Source organism: Zalophus californianus, chromosome 5, assembly GCF_009762305.2.
Source record: "Zalophus californianus isolate mZalCal1 chromosome 5, mZalCal1.pri.v2, whole genome shotgun sequence".
Lineage (NCBI taxonomy): Eukaryota > Metazoa > Chordata > Mammalia > Carnivora > Otariidae > Zalophus > Zalophus californianus.
The window spans coordinates 59,155,074-59,172,687 of NC_045599.1; the positions used below are offsets into that span (position 1 = coordinate 59,155,074).

Genomic DNA, 17,614 nt, shown 5'->3' on the forward strand with positions numbered 1-17,614 from the left:
CCCACCTAGTATCTTTATAATCGTCATTCTGAGCTCTGGTTCTGACATCTTACTAATGTCCGTATTGATTAGATCCCTGGCAGTCAGTACTGCCTCTTGTTCTTTTTTTTGAGGTGAGTTTTTCCGTCTTGTCATTTTGTCCAGAGGAGAACAGATGAATGAGAGAACAAAATGCTAACAGGGTAACAGTGACCCCAGAACAATTTACGCTAAACAAATCAAAAGCAACCTGAAACCAGGGGGAAAGAAAGGGAAAGAAAGAAAAAAGAAAAAGAAAAAAAAAGAATATGATCAAATATGATTAGGCTGGTGAATAGATCAGTGCCACACACTAGATTTTGGGCATATTTTGGTCTATTAGAAAAAACTGCCTCCCAAAATTTTAAAGAAAGAAAAATGTATATATGTACAAAAATAAGGATAAATACAATGAAGGGATAGAATGATTGTAAAGATGAAAATTATAAAAGATTTTATAAAAGGAATTGATAAGTTGGTTGAAAAAAGAAAGAGGAAAAATTTAAAAAAAAGGGGGGGAGAATGTGTTTAGATAGGAGACTAGAAAAAAGCCATGCACTAGAGATTTAGGGTATATTTTGGTCTGTTAGAATAAACTGTATCCCAAAATTTTAAAGTGAGAACAACTTATGTATATACACCAAAAATAGGGTTAACTACAATGAAGGGATAAAATATGATTCTAAAAATGAAAAATAAAAAAGATTTTTAAAGAAAAGGGATTGATAAGATGTTGGTTGAAAAAGGGAAAAAGAAAAATTAAAAAAAATAGAAAAAAAATTAAAAAATTTAACTTTGAAAGACTAAAGTATAGGGGAAAAGAGCCATGAATTCTGTGTGTAGTATTCCCCTGGTGCTGGCGTTTTCCCATTCTCATTGATCAGTAAACTTGGTCTTGGCTGGCTGTTCTTGCTGATCTTCTGGGGGAGGCGCCTGTTGCTGTGGTTCCCAAATGTCTTTGCCGGAGGCAGAATTGCCCTCCTTGCCGGGGGCCGGGCTAAGTAATCTGGGGTTTGCTCTCGGGAGCTTTTGTTCCCTGCAAGCTTTCCCTACAGCTTTGGAGGACGAGAGTGAAAATGGCAGCCTCCCAGTCTCTGCCCCAGAGGAGCCCAGAACTTGGGGCCCCACTCCTCGTGAGCCCCCAGAGAAAAGCAGTCAATCACTTCGTCTCCCTGGTCTCCGGCCGCACTCCATGCTCACGGGGCCTGTGACCAAGCATTTCTGTCACTGGCACCCGACCCTGTGTGGAGTCTCCAAACCTAGCAGATCCCTACGGTGGGCTCCCGCGCCGCTCCTCCCCGGGGGCGGAAGGGGAGTCTCCCCGGTGTGCCGCATGTTGGGTCCCTGCTGGAGGAGCAGTGGCCTGACTGTGCCCCAGATCACGGTGTATGGCAACCCCTCGGCTCCGTCTCTGCACCCGGCTTCTCCGCTCTGATACCTGGGAGCTCTGCCACACTGAGGCACCCCCGGTCTTTCTGTGACCCCGAGGGTCCTGAGACCACACTGTCCCAAGCAAAGGTTCCACCCCCCACACCCTGCTAAGCCAGTGGAGCGACCCCTCAGCGGAGCTGACTTCTACAGGTTCCGATTTTGTGCTCTGCTGCTCTATCACTTGCCAGTAGCAGCTGACGGAGGCCCCCTACCCCTCCGTCTGTCTTCTCAAATATCGCCTTGGCTTCACTTCTCCGTACGTCCTACCTTCCAGAAAGTGGTTGCTTTTCTGTTCAGAGAGTTGCTGCTCTTCTTTTCTTTGATGTCTTATTGAGTTTGTAGGTGTTCAGAGTGGTTTGTTCCCTATCTAGCTGAATTCCTGGGACGACGAAATTTAGGTCTCCTACTCCTTCGCCATCTTGCTCCTCCCCCTTTTGCCCATTTTCTAATGGAATTTTTTTCTAACTGTTGAACTTTGAAAGTTCTTCATATATTCTCAGTGCTAATTGTTGGTTGGATATACAGTTTGCAAATATTTTCTTCCATAATTAAGCAGAATTTAAAAAGAATTGAAGGTAATAATGAGTTCGTGTGCTGAAAAAAAAAAGTAAAATGTGGTGGTACACACTTAAGGCTCTGGTACTCATTGTTGGATTTGAATTCAGACTATACCATTTATTAGCTGTGTGACTTTGAGCAAGTTAGTGAATATCTCTGACTTACGCTTATCTGCAAAATAGAGATTTAAAACAGTATCTGTCTTATGAAATTGTGAAAATTAAGTGAGTTAATATGAAGATCTTGAATATTGCCTGGCTTATAAGTGCTGAATATGTATTGGTTACTATGTTATTTTTTTTTAAAAGCATGCATTCACTTACTTGTCTAATTATACTTTTTTTAAAATTACTTCTCAGTGGTTGGATTTCATCCCTTACTGGCCTCAACCAAAGTATTCCTGTTGGAATTATGATGATAATCATAGCAGCACTTTTCACAGCATCAGCGGTCATCTCGCTAGTTATGTTTAAAAAGGTAAGTGATTTGTACATCTGTAAATTTTTATACTTAATCTTATGTTCAGTTCCCATCTTCCCATTTTACTTTCAATTCATTGTACCCTCAAGCTGTTTTGTTGTTCATCTTGAGCATATGTGCTCTCTTACGATTACCTTTTACAATTATAAGTTAAGCATAAAGAAAACTTCATCACATTTTTAACTTCCTGTAAAAAGGAAGTATCTTAAAATCCTGTTAGCTCAAGGTTTCTTTGATGAAGAATCAACCTCATATAAAAAATTTTGGAATTAAAAATATTTTTCTAATTTCTTTTTTTTAATATAAAGCATATTAGCCTGATTAATACATAGAAGTAAATTTGTGTGGAATGTGCATTTTGTTTGTATTTAAAATTGAAAGACATGAAATTAGGAAAATAAAGTAAGCTGGTGACAGGTTTGGACTGGGTTATAACGTGAATTTGTTTTTAGTGACTGCCCAGTTATCTTAGCTGTACTTCTCGTATGAAATTCCCATGGCTGTTTTCTTAGCCTTAACAAAATCATTACATAGGGGGAGAGAGAAATCAATGGTTTTATTTGTTTATATAAAGTTTTACTGTGTCTCAGATACATATTTTTCATATTCTACATGTGTTCAAACATGTAGATTCTACATGATATAGAAACCCTGGGAATAACCCCTGTGTTTTAAGATGATAAAGACTTTTGATGGGTCTTCCTTTAAAGAAGATAATTCCTTAGAACAGTTTTTTCTTTATTTTTTCCCTGTCTGGTAACTTGAGGATATGTACAAGGAATACTTAGAAATAACTGTACTTTATATTTAAGAACACTTGGCACTCCTGAAATATTATTCTTGTGCATTTGCCTTTTATTGTCAGAACTCTGAAGACTAGGCTGTGTTCTTTCTGCCCATATTTTGCTACTCATTTTTTCTCTTAAAAGCTTTTACTTCTTTTCTGTACTACACACATGTACTATCAAAACTCAGCTTCCCAAAGTTACTAAATTCTGTAGCCTTTTTGCAGTTACCTTTTTCCTTGAACTCTGCAGTCTTCTGTACTACAGGTGGCCCCTCTTCCTCAGTCTTTGTAATTGTGTTCTGATTCTCCTGCCTTTGAGGTTGTTCTTTCTTCTTCATTTCTTTGTCCAGCTCCTAAGTACAGGTCTTCTTAAATGAAATCAGTTCTCCTCTTTGTGCTATATAATCTTTTTCCTTGGAGATTTCAATCTCTCCCATTTTTTGAGTTCCTTCTCTTCTCTGTCGTGGGTGCTCTAGAATCTTGGAGTTGGAAGACATAATGCTTTTCATAATAATGTACTTGCTTGATCGGCTGAGTGTTTAGGTCTCCAGTTGGACAGTATCATCATCTTACAGTAATGCGTCAGTGACTCATCAATTCCTTCTCAGAACTAACTCTTCTTCCAGAAGTTCAGATTCATAGTCAAGAAACATTTAGTAAGACCACATATTATATGATTTCATTTATATGAAGTGTCCAAAACAGGCAAATCTCTAGAGATAGAAAATAGATTGCTGGTTGTTTTTGACCAGGAATAGGGCAGAGAAGGATTGCTTATGGTCATGAAATTTCTTTTTGTGGTGATGAAAATTAGATTATAGATGATATATTCACAACACTATAGTGTTGTGTACTAAACCGCATTGAATTCTACACTTTAAGAGGGTAAATTGTTGATTATGCAAATTTTATCTCAGGGAAGCTGTTTTTATTTTTATTTCTTTTATTTCTTTTCTTTTTATACCCATCAACAGGCTAACCCATCCCCCCACCCCCTCCCCTCTAAGGGAAGCTATTTTTAAAAGAGGAACATTTATTAAGTCCCTACAATAAATTTGGTGATGCTAAGTATTTTCTCATGATTCCATTTAAATTTATTTCAGCACTTTGACTGCTTTTGTCAGTGTTTTTGTTACTTCTTAAGTCACTTTCCTAGATATTTTCTTAGAATCTTTTTCATTTTTTTCTTCCTCTCCATTCCCAGCCTCAGCTAGCCCAGAATTTTTTTGCAAATCACTCACACTCCCAACTTCCTTCAGTCCGTTTTGTGTGTAGTTACTATGTTAATCTAAAAAAAACCCCAAACCCAGCACTCTGAAGATTTTTGAAGTGGACTCGGTTGGGAATGGGATTTTGGTGGTTAAGGGAAGTAGGGCTAGTACTGACCTTTTACTGCTCCTGGATCCAGACTTTCTCCTCTAGTCAAACTGTATTTCTAAGTTTCTTCATATATATCACATATGTTCCTTTGTCCCGGTTTTTGTTCATGCTAGGCCTCTTGACTCCTGGGTTGCTTCATCTTCTATGCCAGTTGAAGACCTATGAGTGTTCTTTCAAGATCTTCATGCCTCTTTCACAGAATCTTTCTCATTACTCCTGTCTCCAGGATTAGGTCATCCTCTGTTTTCTTGGGGAACTTACTGTAGGTATTACTCACTGCAGCATCTGGGCACAAGCCACTTTATATACCTTATATTCTGGGTACCCAGCTTGTTAAAGTTCATCTGGGTGAACATGTCTTTTAGCATTGGAATGAATTAGAAGAGCAAGAGCTTTGGAACCATACACTCAGGTTGAAATTCTGGTGCCTTGACTTAGCGCTTTGTGAGCTGAGGCAGGCTTCTGTAACCACAGAGGTTCAGTGTCATCACCTGTACTCTAAGCTCCATGAGAGCAGAGACCTAGTCTGGTTTTTTTGAGGTTGTATTTCTTACATCTGGAACAGTGACTGGCAGTGATTCCCATGTGATAGGCACTGAAAGTATTTGTTGAATGAAGGAAGGAATGGGAATAATAACTACTTCCAGAGTGTTAGGGTGAGGGTTAAGTGAAACAGGGAACATAAGTTGCACAGCACAGGGCTTTCTCAATTAAAATTAACTATTTTTTTCTGGTCTTCTTGACCCCTTTATCAGTTTATATACAGGGTCTGGTTTAGTGTCTACCTTTATTTAGTAGATGCCTGTGTCAGTCAGTGTTGTATCAGAGAAACAGAATGAAGAGATTTATTGAAAGGAATTGGCTTATGTGGTTGTGGGGGCTTAGGTTCGTCTAAAATCCATCAGGCAGGCAGTCAGGGAGGGTCAGAAAATCTCAAGCGGAAGCTGAAGTTCCAGTCATAGGTGGGATTTCTTCTTCCTCAGAGAAACATCAGTTCTGTTCTTAAAGGTTTCAACTAACTGGATCAGGCCTACCCATATAACTCAGAACCACTCATTTTCTTAAAGTCAGCTGATTAATAATCACGTGCACAAAATACCTTCACAGCAACACCTAGATTAGTGTTTGATTGATAACCAAAGACTATAGCCTAGCCAAAGAAACCTGACCATGACAACATCTCTTTGGACATTTCTTTAATTATTCTATATGTATCATTGGGGGTGCTTTATAAAACTAGAAATGTAATAAGTTTAGAGTACAGTGGAGGGTTTTGTGGTATGCTGCAGATTCCATTCATTTGTTAACCATTTATGAGCATGTGTCATGTGTCAAGTACTGCACTATGTATGAGCTCACAGGGCATGGAGCCTACATACATACATATGTACATAAATATATATATAAATATATATAATACATATGTGTATCTCCATATATATCTCCATATATATGTATATATGGAGAGAGAGAGAAGCTATATGGGCATCAGGTTGTTTTCAACTTTGAATCCAGAGAGTTTAAAATAATGCTGGAGCACCAAAGTATAAATACACAGTAGGCTTTTGGATGTATAAGTTGGGAGCAAAAGAAAGAGCTTTAGGCTGGATTTCTAGACTTGGGAAGTAACAACTTCTTGATGTAAATGAAGCCCAGAAAGTGGGTATGGTAGTGAGATGAGGGTAGAACACACTGCAGATCTGCTGAGGAAAGAATGTGGGGGATTTTAACCAGTGGTGATGGTGCATATGTGGCACAGATGATTAATCCGGTCAGAGTGAAGGAGAAAGTGTTTATTCTACAGCTGTGTAACTGACTGCTGTGTGCAGCACTCTAAAGTCTTTGACCTGCAGCTTTTCCCCTAGGGACACAATTCTTTAAGATCCAACCCATTAAAGGAAAAGTTTTAGAGCTGTGCTGATTGTATGCCAGGCATTCGAAAGAACTGTGACTGCTTCCCAACTAAATGTATTAATATGGGAGTTGTGCAGCATACTTTCTTTTGGTTGACCTTTTTTTACCTCATAGTTGAAGAACTTGCCAGTTAACTCCTTTTATACGTGTTCACTGTCGGTCAGTGCAATATAAGTCCCTGAACTTCTCTGAATCTCATATTCTAATGAAATAGGAATTTAGATGAGATGATTTTCTGTATGATTTTATGAAGTACAATAAATGAGGATAATATAAGCTAAAATATAATTTGAGCTCAGATTTCATACTTGTAGTGGCAAGGATTTCTCTCTCTCTCTCTCTTTTTAAGGATTTTGTTTATTTGAGAGAGAGAGAGAGTGTACAAGCAGGGGAAACGGCAGAGGCAGAGGGAGAAGCAGGTTGCTGAGCAGGGAACCCGAAGTGGGGCTCCATCCCAGGACCCTGAGATCATGACCTGAGCCGAAGGCAGACGCTTAACTGACTGAGCCACCCAGGTGCTCCTATTTCTCTTACTTTTGATAGAAATTGAGATCCAGTAAAAACGCCCAACAAACAGCTGAAAGCATACTGGCTGTTTCCTCTGTATGTATGTAGCCATAGTTGCTAACCACTAGGGGTCAGGCTCTTCATAAACAGTTAATGCCCTCCAAAAGTTCCCAATGCACACTATTTGACTCTAGAATTGTTGCATTTTGTTAGACTATTCTTGTCTCTAGCCCCAGCTAAACATGCTTGGTGGTATATATTTATTTCAATTGTAATGAATACAATTTTGAGAATTCTTTTGGCATTCTGATTTGGCCTTGCATAATTGGAGTAAGTAATAATTGCTGTATAAAGTGCCCAGTATGAGTGTTATAGTACCTTTGTTTTCTCCTAGTGTCATTTTATAATTGAAATTTGAAAAAATTGAAATGTAGGAATATCTGTCTCTTCACAGATAAGGGAACAGGGAGCAGGGAGATTTACCTTACCTTTCACAGATAGATTTCTTAAACTTTCACTTAGATTGTTTCTAAAAGGTATTTTTTTAAAAAAGGTCTTCTTTCCATAGTAAACAAATAGAATTAAGTAATAGTTTTGGACTAAGGAGGAGGTATTTTCAGTGGATCATACCAGGGGAATTCAAAAATTTCCTTCTTTTAATTGGTGTAAGAGCCAGAATAACTTAGTATGGAAGAGATAAATAAATAGATGATACATAATTTGTATTCCTTTGGGGACTTTTGAATGATTTTTCTGATGAAATTTAAGAAACTGTTCATAGACATTTGTGTTCACATTAATAAAGTAATTAACTGATTTTTTTTAAGCATTTCAAAAGAATTTTAGAAAAAATTTATTTCAAGGGGGCCTGGGTGGTTCAGTCCATTACTGCCTTCGGTTTGGGTCATAATCACAGGGTCCCTGCTCAGCAGGGAGTCTGCTTCTCTCTCTGCCCCTGCCCGTACTCTCTCTCTCTTTCTCTCTCTTGGTCACGCTCTCTCTCAAATCTTTAAAAAAAGAAAGAAAAAACTTATTTCACTTTAAAAAAAAAAACAAGTTTCCCTAAATGCTTGAAATTTTTTTTAAATGTCAGTATATCCATTCTGAAAATACTTTTGTGTGAGTCTTTAGAATTTAGGTATATGATCCAGAATAATGACAAGTCTCATTGATTCGTTAAGTTGGTGTTTTATAGTAAATGCTTTGTAAACACATTGCATATAAATACATGTAAATAATAGTCCTCTTAGATTAAAAGTGATGCTTTCATTTTCTTTGAAAGCACTGCTATTGTTCACTCCCTCTTTCTTTGGATCTAGGACAGAATGCTGATAATTTTACTATACTTTTTTTTATAGTCACAAATAGGTATACTTCTTTTGTCTTTCTGTCTCTTTCTCTGAATCATCCAACACTCATTTTTCCTGATGGTGAATCAATTTCAGATGATTTACATTGCCTATTAAAATGCAGGTCCACATGCTTGTTATCTTCATCCAAGGGACACACAGTAGGCACAGTAATACTTTTGAATCCCTAGAAAAATTGGCACTCTGAGCAAGTTGTTTATATCCTGTCCTCGAGTGGTATCCTTAGTATGTTCACTTTTTTCTGATTGCCCCCTCTTTTTATTTTGTTACTCTTTTCTGATCTTAATAGATCCCAAGTCAAGATTGATATGTCTAAATTATTGAAAATCATCTTTACTTAGGCATGTTCAAATTTGTTGGCTCTGCTAATATTTATAATGCTATACATATGATATTTTATCTAAATAATCTTTATTATTTTTAACAAATCATGTTGAGCGATCATTTAACTTTACCCATTTAAAATGTACAATTCATGGTTTTTGATATTACCTTATTTTTTCAAATTGTGATGAGATATATAATACAAAATTTGCCATTTTAATCATATTTAAGTGTACAATTCAGTGGCATTAATTACATTCACAATGTTATATAACTGTAACCATTATTTTGAAGACTTTTTATCATGCCAAGCAGCGCTCTGCAGTCATACAGCAATAGCTCTCCCTACACCCAGCCCTTGGTAAGTTTGGTAAGCTTTGGGCTCTGAGCTGGGTGTGATGCCTACTTAAGGTTCTCTCCCTCTCCCTCCACCCCTCCCCCTGCTCACGTGCACATGCATGTTCTCTCTCTCTTAAAAAAAATAAATAAATAAACATGATGAAATACTTTCCATGATAAGTAGTTATCATCTGTCGCCATAAAAGGTTACACAAAATTATTGACTATATATCCTATGCTGTACTTTACATCCCTATGATTTATTTTGTAACTGGAAGTTTGTACCTGTTAATCCCCTTCACCTATTTTTTCCATCCCTTCACTCTTCACTTCTGTACGACCCCTTCCAATACCCCTCCCCCCCCAGCAACCATCATTTTGTACTCTGTATTTATGAGTCTCTTTCTGTTTTTTTGTTGTTTGCTCATTTGTTTTTTAGATTCTGCATGTAGGTGAAATCATATAGTATTTGTCTTTCTCTGACTTATTTCACTTAGCGTAATACCTTCTAGGTCCACCCATGTTGAAAGTGACAAGATCTCATTCTTCTTTTGGCCGAGTAATATTGCATTGTGTGTGTATATACACACACACATACACACACACACACACCTTCTTTATCCATTCATTTATCAGCATAAGATACTTAGATTTCTTCTATATCTTGGGTATTGTAAATAATACTACAACAACCATAGGCATTCATACATCTTTTCCAATTAGTGTTTTGTTTTCCTTGGGTAAATAACCAGAAGTGGAATGACTGTATCATATGGTACTTCTATTTTTAGTGTTTTGAGGAATTCTCCATGACCTTTTCCATAGTTGCTATACCAATTTACATGCCCACCAACAGTGCAGGAAGGTTCCCTTTTCCCCACATTTTTGCCAACACTTGTTATTTCTTGTCTTTTTGAGGATAGCCATTGTGACTGGTGTGAGCTGGTATCTCATTGTGGTTTTGATTTGCATTTGATGATTAGTGATATTGAGCATCTTTTCACATAGCTGTTGGCTATTTGTATGTTGTCTTTGGGAAAATGTCTATTCAGGTTCTTCTGCCCATTTTTTAATTGGATTGTTTTTTTATTTTTTTGAGTTATATTGATTATATATTTTGGATATTAGTCTCTTATCATTTGTATTATTTGCACATATCTTCTCCCATTCAGTAGATAGTGCCTTTTCATTTTGTTGATGGTTTCCTTCACTGGAAAAAAGCTTTTTAGTTTGATGTAGTCCCATTTGTTTATTTTTGTTTTTGTTGCACTTGGCTAAGGAGACATATCCAAAAAAATATTGCTAAGATTAATGTCCAAGAGTTTACTACCTGTGTTTTCCTTTAGGAGTTTTATGGCTTCAGGTCTTATATTAGGGATTTTAATCCATTTTGAATTTATTTTTATATATGGTGAAAGTGATCCAGTTTCATTCTGTTGCATGTAGCTGTCAGTTTTCCCAACACCATTTACTGAAAACACTGTCTTTTCCCCACTATATATTCTTGCCTCCTTTGTCACAGATTAAGTAACCATGTAAGAATGAGTTTATTTCTGGGCTCTGTATGATGTTCCATTATTCTGTGTGTCTCTTTTTGCACCAGTACTGTACTATTTTGATTACCATAGCTTCACAGCAGAGCTTGAATCTGGAATTGTGATACTTCTAGCTTTGTTCTTCTTTCTCAAGATTGCTTTGGCTCTTTGGGGTCTTTTGTGGTTCTGTATAAATGTTAGGATTATTCTAGTTCTGTGAAAAATACTGTTGGTATTCTGATAGGGATTGCATTGAACATGTAAATTGCTTTGGATAGTTTGGACATTAACAGTATTCTTTGAGTCCATGAGCATGATACATCTTTCCATTTGTTTGTATCAACATCAATTCATTTCATCAGTGTTTTATAGTTTTCATTATATGGATCTTTTACCTCTTTGGTTACGTTTATTTCTAGATTTTTTTTTTCTTTTTTGATATGTAATAGTAAAGGGAATTACTTTCTTAATTCTCTTTCTGCTGGTTTATTATTAGTGTATAGATTTCTGTATATTAATTTTCTGTCTTGCAACTTCACTGCATTCATTTAACCTAACAGTTTTTTTGGTGGAGTCTTTAGGATTTTCTATATATATCACCATGTTATTTGCGAATAGTAACAGAGTGGATGCCTTTTTTTTTCCTTTTTCCTGCCTGATTTTTGTGGCAGGGACTTCCAGGACTGTGTTGAATAAAAAAGGCAGGAATGGACATCCTTGTCCTGTTCCTCATCTTGGAGGAAGAGCTTTCACTTTTTCACCACTCTGTATAATGTTAACTGCAGGTTTGTCATATATGGCCTTTGTTATGTTGAAGTACGCTCTCTCTTTGTCCACTTTGTTGAGAGTTTTTATAATGAATGATGTTGAATTTTGTGAAATGATTTCTCTGCATCTATTGAGGTGATCATATGATTTTTATCATTCACTTAATTAATCTGGTATATTATGTTGATTGATTTGAAGATATTGAGCCATCTTTCATCTCGGGAATAAATCTCACTTGATCATGGTGAATGATCCTTTTAATGTATTGTTGAATTTGGGTTGCTTATTTTTTTTTTTTTTGAGGATTTTTGCATATATGTTCATCAGGAATATTGGCCTGTAATTTTCTTTTTTTTGTAGTGTCTTTGGTTTTGGATACCAAATGAGTAATGCTGACCTCATAGAATGAATATGGAAGCATTCCTTCTCCTCAGTTTTTTGGACTAGTTTGAGAAGAATAGGTATTAGCTCTTCTTTAAATGTTGGGTAGAACTCATCTGTGAAGCCACCCGGTCCTCAGCTTTTGCTTGTTGGGAGTTTTTTTTATTATTGATTCATTCTCATTATTAGTAATCAGTCTATTCAGATCTTCTATTTCTTCCTGATTTAGTCTTGGAAAATTTGTATGTTTTTAGGAATTTATCCATTTCGTCTAGGTTGTCCAATTTGTTGGCATATAATTTTTCATAGTAGTCTCTTAACAATCCTTTGTATTTTTGTAGTGTTGGATGTAATTTGTCCTCTTGTATTTCTGATTTTATTTATTTGAGTCCTCTCTCTTTTTTGCTTGATGTGTCTGGTAAAGATTTATCTATCAATTCTGTTTATCTTTTCAAAGAATCAGTTCTTAGTTTCATTGATTTTTTTTTTTCTATTTTTGTCTCTATTTCATCTATTTCCAGTCTGATCTTTAATTATTTCCTTGCTTCTACTAACTTTGGGCATTGTTTGGTTGGTTTTTAGTGCCTTTAGGTATAAGGTTAGATGGTTTGAGATTTTTCTGGTTTATTTGCGGTAGGCCTGTATTGCTTTAAACTTTTCTAAGGTCTTCTTTTGCTGTGTCTCAAAGATTTTGAACTGCTGGGTTTCCATTTTCATTTGTCTGAATGTATTTTTTTTAAATTTCCTTTTGATTCCTTTGTTGACCCATTGGTTGTTTGGTAACATGTTGTTTAGCCTCCAGGTATATATGTTTTTGTCCAGTTTTTTTAAATTGATTTCTAGTTTAATACCATTGTGGTCAGAAAAGATACTTGATATGATTCCAGTCTTCTTAAATTTATTGAGATTTGTTTTATGGCTTAATATGTAATCCTGGAGAATGCTCATGTGTACTTGAAGAGAATGTATGTTCTGCTGTTTTTGATGAGGTGTTCTGTGTGTATCTATTGAGCCCATCTAGCCTACTGTGTCCTTCACAGCCACTCCTTCCTTGACTGATTTTCTGCCTGAATGATCTATCTATTAATGTAAGTGGTGGGGTGTTAAAGTTCCCTAGTATTTTCACTTTTAAAACAGCCTGTGAGGTAATTGCAAACTAAGCAATTTACTTTGTAACACAGGTACAGTCTGCTAGAGCAGTATTGTACTTCTTTGGTAACTTTGTAAACAGGGTAATTTGGGGCCATTTTTTTAATCCCTAACAGATAAACAAGTAATTAATTATATAGTGGCTTTTACTGCAAATCATTATGTCATGTTTTTTTTTTCTTGTTTTGTTTTTTGTTTTTTAAAGTAAGCTCTACACCCAGTGTGGAGCTTGAACTCATAACCCCAAGATCAAGAGTTGCATGCTCTGGGGCACCTGGGTGGCTCAGTTGGTTAAGCGACTGCCTTCGGCTCAGGTCATGATCCTGTAGTCCCGGTATCGAGTCCCACATCGGGCTCCCTGCTCAGCAGGGAGTCTGCTTCTCCCTCTGACCCTCTTCCCTCTCGTGCTCTCTATCTCTCATTCTCTCTCTCTCAAATAAATAAATAAGATCTTAAAAAAAAAAAAAGAGTTGCATGCTCTATGATTGAGCCAGCCAGGTGCCCCAGCAAGTTACTCTGTCTTATAGGGGATATAACAATGAGTGGAAATTAGCCCTTCCCCTCAAGAAACCAAAAGCATGTGGGATATAAGACATGTATACCTACAAACCCGACAAAAGAAAAAGCACGTTATACATCCCTAAAAGATGTACAGTGTACTGGAGGTGCTCACAGTAGGGAGAGCCACAGCTAGGTCAGGCAGAAAGAGGGCAGCAGTGTATGAGATAGGCTCATATCTCATGGGATGAGTGGGATTTCAGTAGTGTGGGACTGGACTATTAATTCAGGAGGTTACAGAGGGGTATCTGACCCCAATCTATGGGCAGTTCACAGATGGTTTATAGGAAATGTTTAATGGAAACATTAGACTATCGCTTCTCGTCCTTTTGGCTAAGATCAAGTGTGGAAAACATTAGACTAAGAGATTGGTAAGTTTTTTAAAAACTCAAAATAAGAAAGAAAATTTCAAAAATTCATTTCTTCATTTTTTCCCAGGTTTTAAAAAAGTTAAAATAATTTTGACATAACAGGCATCTTTATATTTATAAAAGCATCACTTCTTGAACTCATATTCTCTGAGCTTTAATGGAAATAAATGTTTGGATTATTTTGTCTAAGTACTGTACCATGGTTCTTTCCATAGTATATAGTACATAATTTTTTGTGTCATATACCAGCACAGTATACACTGAGGAAGCAAGATTCCCTTCTGGGGTTGTATCTTGGCTGTGACTCTTCTACAGATATTTAAAAGTTAATTTTAATTTTTGTTACATATTTACATATTACATATTTATATAATTCTCATTTGATCCTTAGGAAAACTTTGAGAGATAGGGCAACACTCTTGTTTCATGGGAAGTAAACTTGAGGGCTTTTTGTTTGTTTTTTTAAGATTTTATTTATTTACTTGAGAGAGAGTGAGAGAGAGCATGGGGGGGGGAGGGTCAGAGGGAGAAGCAGACTCCCCACGGAGCGGGGAGCCTGAAGTGGGTCTGGATCCTGGGACTCCGAAGGCAGATGCTCAACCCTCAACTGACTGAGGCACCCCTTAAACTTGAGGTTTTATGTGGTGACCAGCCAGGTAGAAAGTAGTGGAATCAGTAGATACAAAATCTAGTGTTCTTTCTGTGTTGCTCCTAGAACTAAATATTTAGGTTAATGCAGTTCTCGTAACTGGAAGAATAGCAAGTATTTAAGCTGTTCGGTTTTTAAAAATTATAATATTTTATCTTAAAGCTGGGCGCCTGGGTGGCTCAGTTGGTTAAGCGACTGCCTTCGGCTCAGGTCATGATCCCAGGGTCCTGGGATCGAGTCCCACATCGGGCTCCCCCTGCTCTGCGGGGAGCCTGCTTCTCCCTCTGCCTCTGCCTCCCACTCCCCCTGCTTGTGCTCTCTCTCTCTCTCTGTCGAATAAATAAATAAAATCTTAAAAAAAAAAATATTTTATCTTAAAGCTTTCATAAGGAATGTGAGCTATCAGTAGATATCACTCTGAAACATAGCAGGGAAATGATGAGCTTTTTTAAGATGGTGATACTTAGAATTAGCCTGTCATGTTGGAGCACTGATAAAAGAATCACCCTTTTTACATGGATAGAATGGATTTCATATAGCATTTGAGCATTATGCACTGAATACTTATGTAATCTTTTCCCTCTAGGTGGCTCTCTGAGTCTGTATGAATTTGGACTACTGAGAAATATGTGTTCTTCTACCTTTATTTTCCTTCCTGCTCTGGGACTATGCATTACATTTTTTAAGTAATGAAATATGAAACCCATTGAATATGTAACCTCAGGGACTCAGTTTAAAACACATCTGGGAAAGGAAATAACAAAGCAAGTTAGAACAAACATTTGTTTATTACATGCCCTTAAACTTGGGGGGAAAGGAAGAGAGACAGACAAGTGAACTGTAGTGGCATTGCACTGTGACAGGGTCTAGTAAGTAAAGGTTTATTAGATTTCTATAACATACTTCATTTTCTTGGGCTTAATCGTATGAACTCTGTTTCGAGATCATTTTCTTACATATAGGACTGGTAATTTATCTGTATCTTTTATGTTCCATAGAAAACTTGGTTTTAAAAAGGGAATAGGGCGCTTGGGCAGCTCAGCTGGTTGAGCATCTGACTCTTGGTTTTGGCTCAGGTCACGATCTCATGGTTGTGAGATGGAGCCCTGCATTAGGCTCTGTGCTTAGGGAGGAGTCTGCTTGAGATTCTCTCTCTCCCTCTGCCCCTCCCCACTTGCGCTCTCTTTCTCTCTCTCTCAAATAAATAGATCTTTAAAAACAATTTTAAAAAGGAATAAAAATAATTACTTGTGATTCTGAAAATTCCCAACATGAAGAAATGCTTTTGAAGGTGTTGATCAAAATTACAGAACAGGAAGTGATCATATAATGGAATGACAAACTATGAAGATTAATATTTCAGCTCCCTTTGTGTTTATAAGCAAGGATCAGCAATTTTGTTTGGAACCATTTTTGTGTGTCATAACAATAACTTTGGATAATGCATAAAGATTATCCTAGGAGAGAGAAGGGAACACAAAAGAGATGCAATATAACGTTCAGTTAACCAGCATGTGAAAAAGTCATTTCTCATCATTCTAAGTATTAAAAGAATTAAATTATGATAGTGCAATAGTACTAGAAGAAAATAATTTTAGGGTTTACCTAAAGTGTACTTGTCAGCACTCTCTTTTATTCCTTGACCCTTTTATAGTTTGTTCCACTGTAATATGGCATTTGCCTTCACCACTATGTCAAAAGAACTTAGGGCTGTCTGGGTATTTTTATCTTCCACCCTGGGCAGCTCTTTATTCCTTAATGTGGCTTTCTTCCCTTGGCACCTGTGAAAAAGTCTCTGGCTTTTCCCATTTCTCTTTTAATTATTCCTTGTTATTGTGGGTACCTCCTAAATATTGGTATCTTAACAGACTTTGGTACTTGACTCTCTCTTTTTTTTCTCCATGGACCATTTTATTTATGTCAGAGTTGCAGCTACCACTGATGTGCCATCGCTTTTCAAGTCCTTGTTTCCTGCCCATTCCTCTCTTGAGCTCCCCTGCCTGCTATAGCAGGTCTAGAGTAGGCATCCAAACATTTGTGGAATGTATGAATGTTTAAAATTAGCATCTCCTTTCCTCTCTAAACCAACCTGTCTTGTCTATTCTCTGTCTTGAAACAACTTCTCAGTATCTAAGCTTGACTTGAAAATCTTTGATTCATTCTCTTTTTCCTCATTCCGTATTTACTCCACGAGTATCAGTCCCTATCCAGTCTTGGGAAAAAGACTGACTTGGGTGCAATGCCCCGATGTTCCAAACCTGCTTTGATTGCATTTCAGGCAGGCTTTATTTAGACTTCATCAAAATGCAGTGTAAGTTGCATTTCTATCTCTTCTGCCCACCCACCCAAGTTTGTAGGCATGTAATAAATATTCTAATTTGTTTTATTATTTTCTCAAATTTATATTAAATTGGCTGGCTATTGTTGCACTTCATAGTTTATGCATCTTGCAACATATGCTCATAGAAAGAGTATTTTTGAACCTTGCTCTTGCAAATAAATCCCAAAGATTTAAATGATAAATCAGTATGGACGGACAGTTCCCAAAAGTTTATCTTTGTAAATCCTTTAGGACTTCACCGTACACAAAAAGTAAAATGGTATACAGAGTGAGAGAGGATAGCAGAAGTATCTCTAAGAACATAAGTAGTGCTTGGTACATTAAATGATATCATTTGATTGTAATAGGGTTAGTGGTTCATATGTAGCCAACATAGAAATAGATAAGGTATTATTCTCTTTGAATTGTCTTACATAGTAAATTAATAAATCAAAGTCTGAATGTCTCTTGTGTTTAAACCATTCTCTGTAATATCTTAAGTAAGTACAGCAGGAAACATAGCCTTTTGCACTTGGTTAAGAAGTTTTAAAAATTATTTTTAGTTTGGCATAAGCATAAGTACCTCTCCTGCATTGGGGATAAAATGGAAAAGTCTGTGTTAGGAAAATATTTAAATACAATATTGTGTGCCAGTGTGGTGGCTGATGTTCTTGACCCTAGGAATCATGGCTGCAGTCTGGTCCTTTTATCTCTGGATAAGGTTGAGATTAATTGAAGAGTTGCTGAAAATGATTGTATAGGTTACCACTTACTT

The 17,614-nt window shown here is 36.8% G+C and overlaps 1 protein-coding gene across 2 annotated transcripts in view; it reads left to right on the forward strand.

Moving 5' to 3' along the window:
* Positions 1-17,614, forward strand: part of SCAMP1 (secretory carrier membrane protein 1) — a 114,482-nt gene that overhangs the window by 94,048 nt on the left and 2,820 nt on the right. For both annotated transcript variants that reach the window (XM_027606066.2, XM_027606067.1), the window contains exon 8: positions 2,367-2,484. In XM_027606066.2, the coding sequence (XP_027461867.1) occupies positions 2,367-2,484 (118 nt within the window). The remainder of the gene's footprint in view (positions 1-2,366; positions 2,485-17,614) is intronic.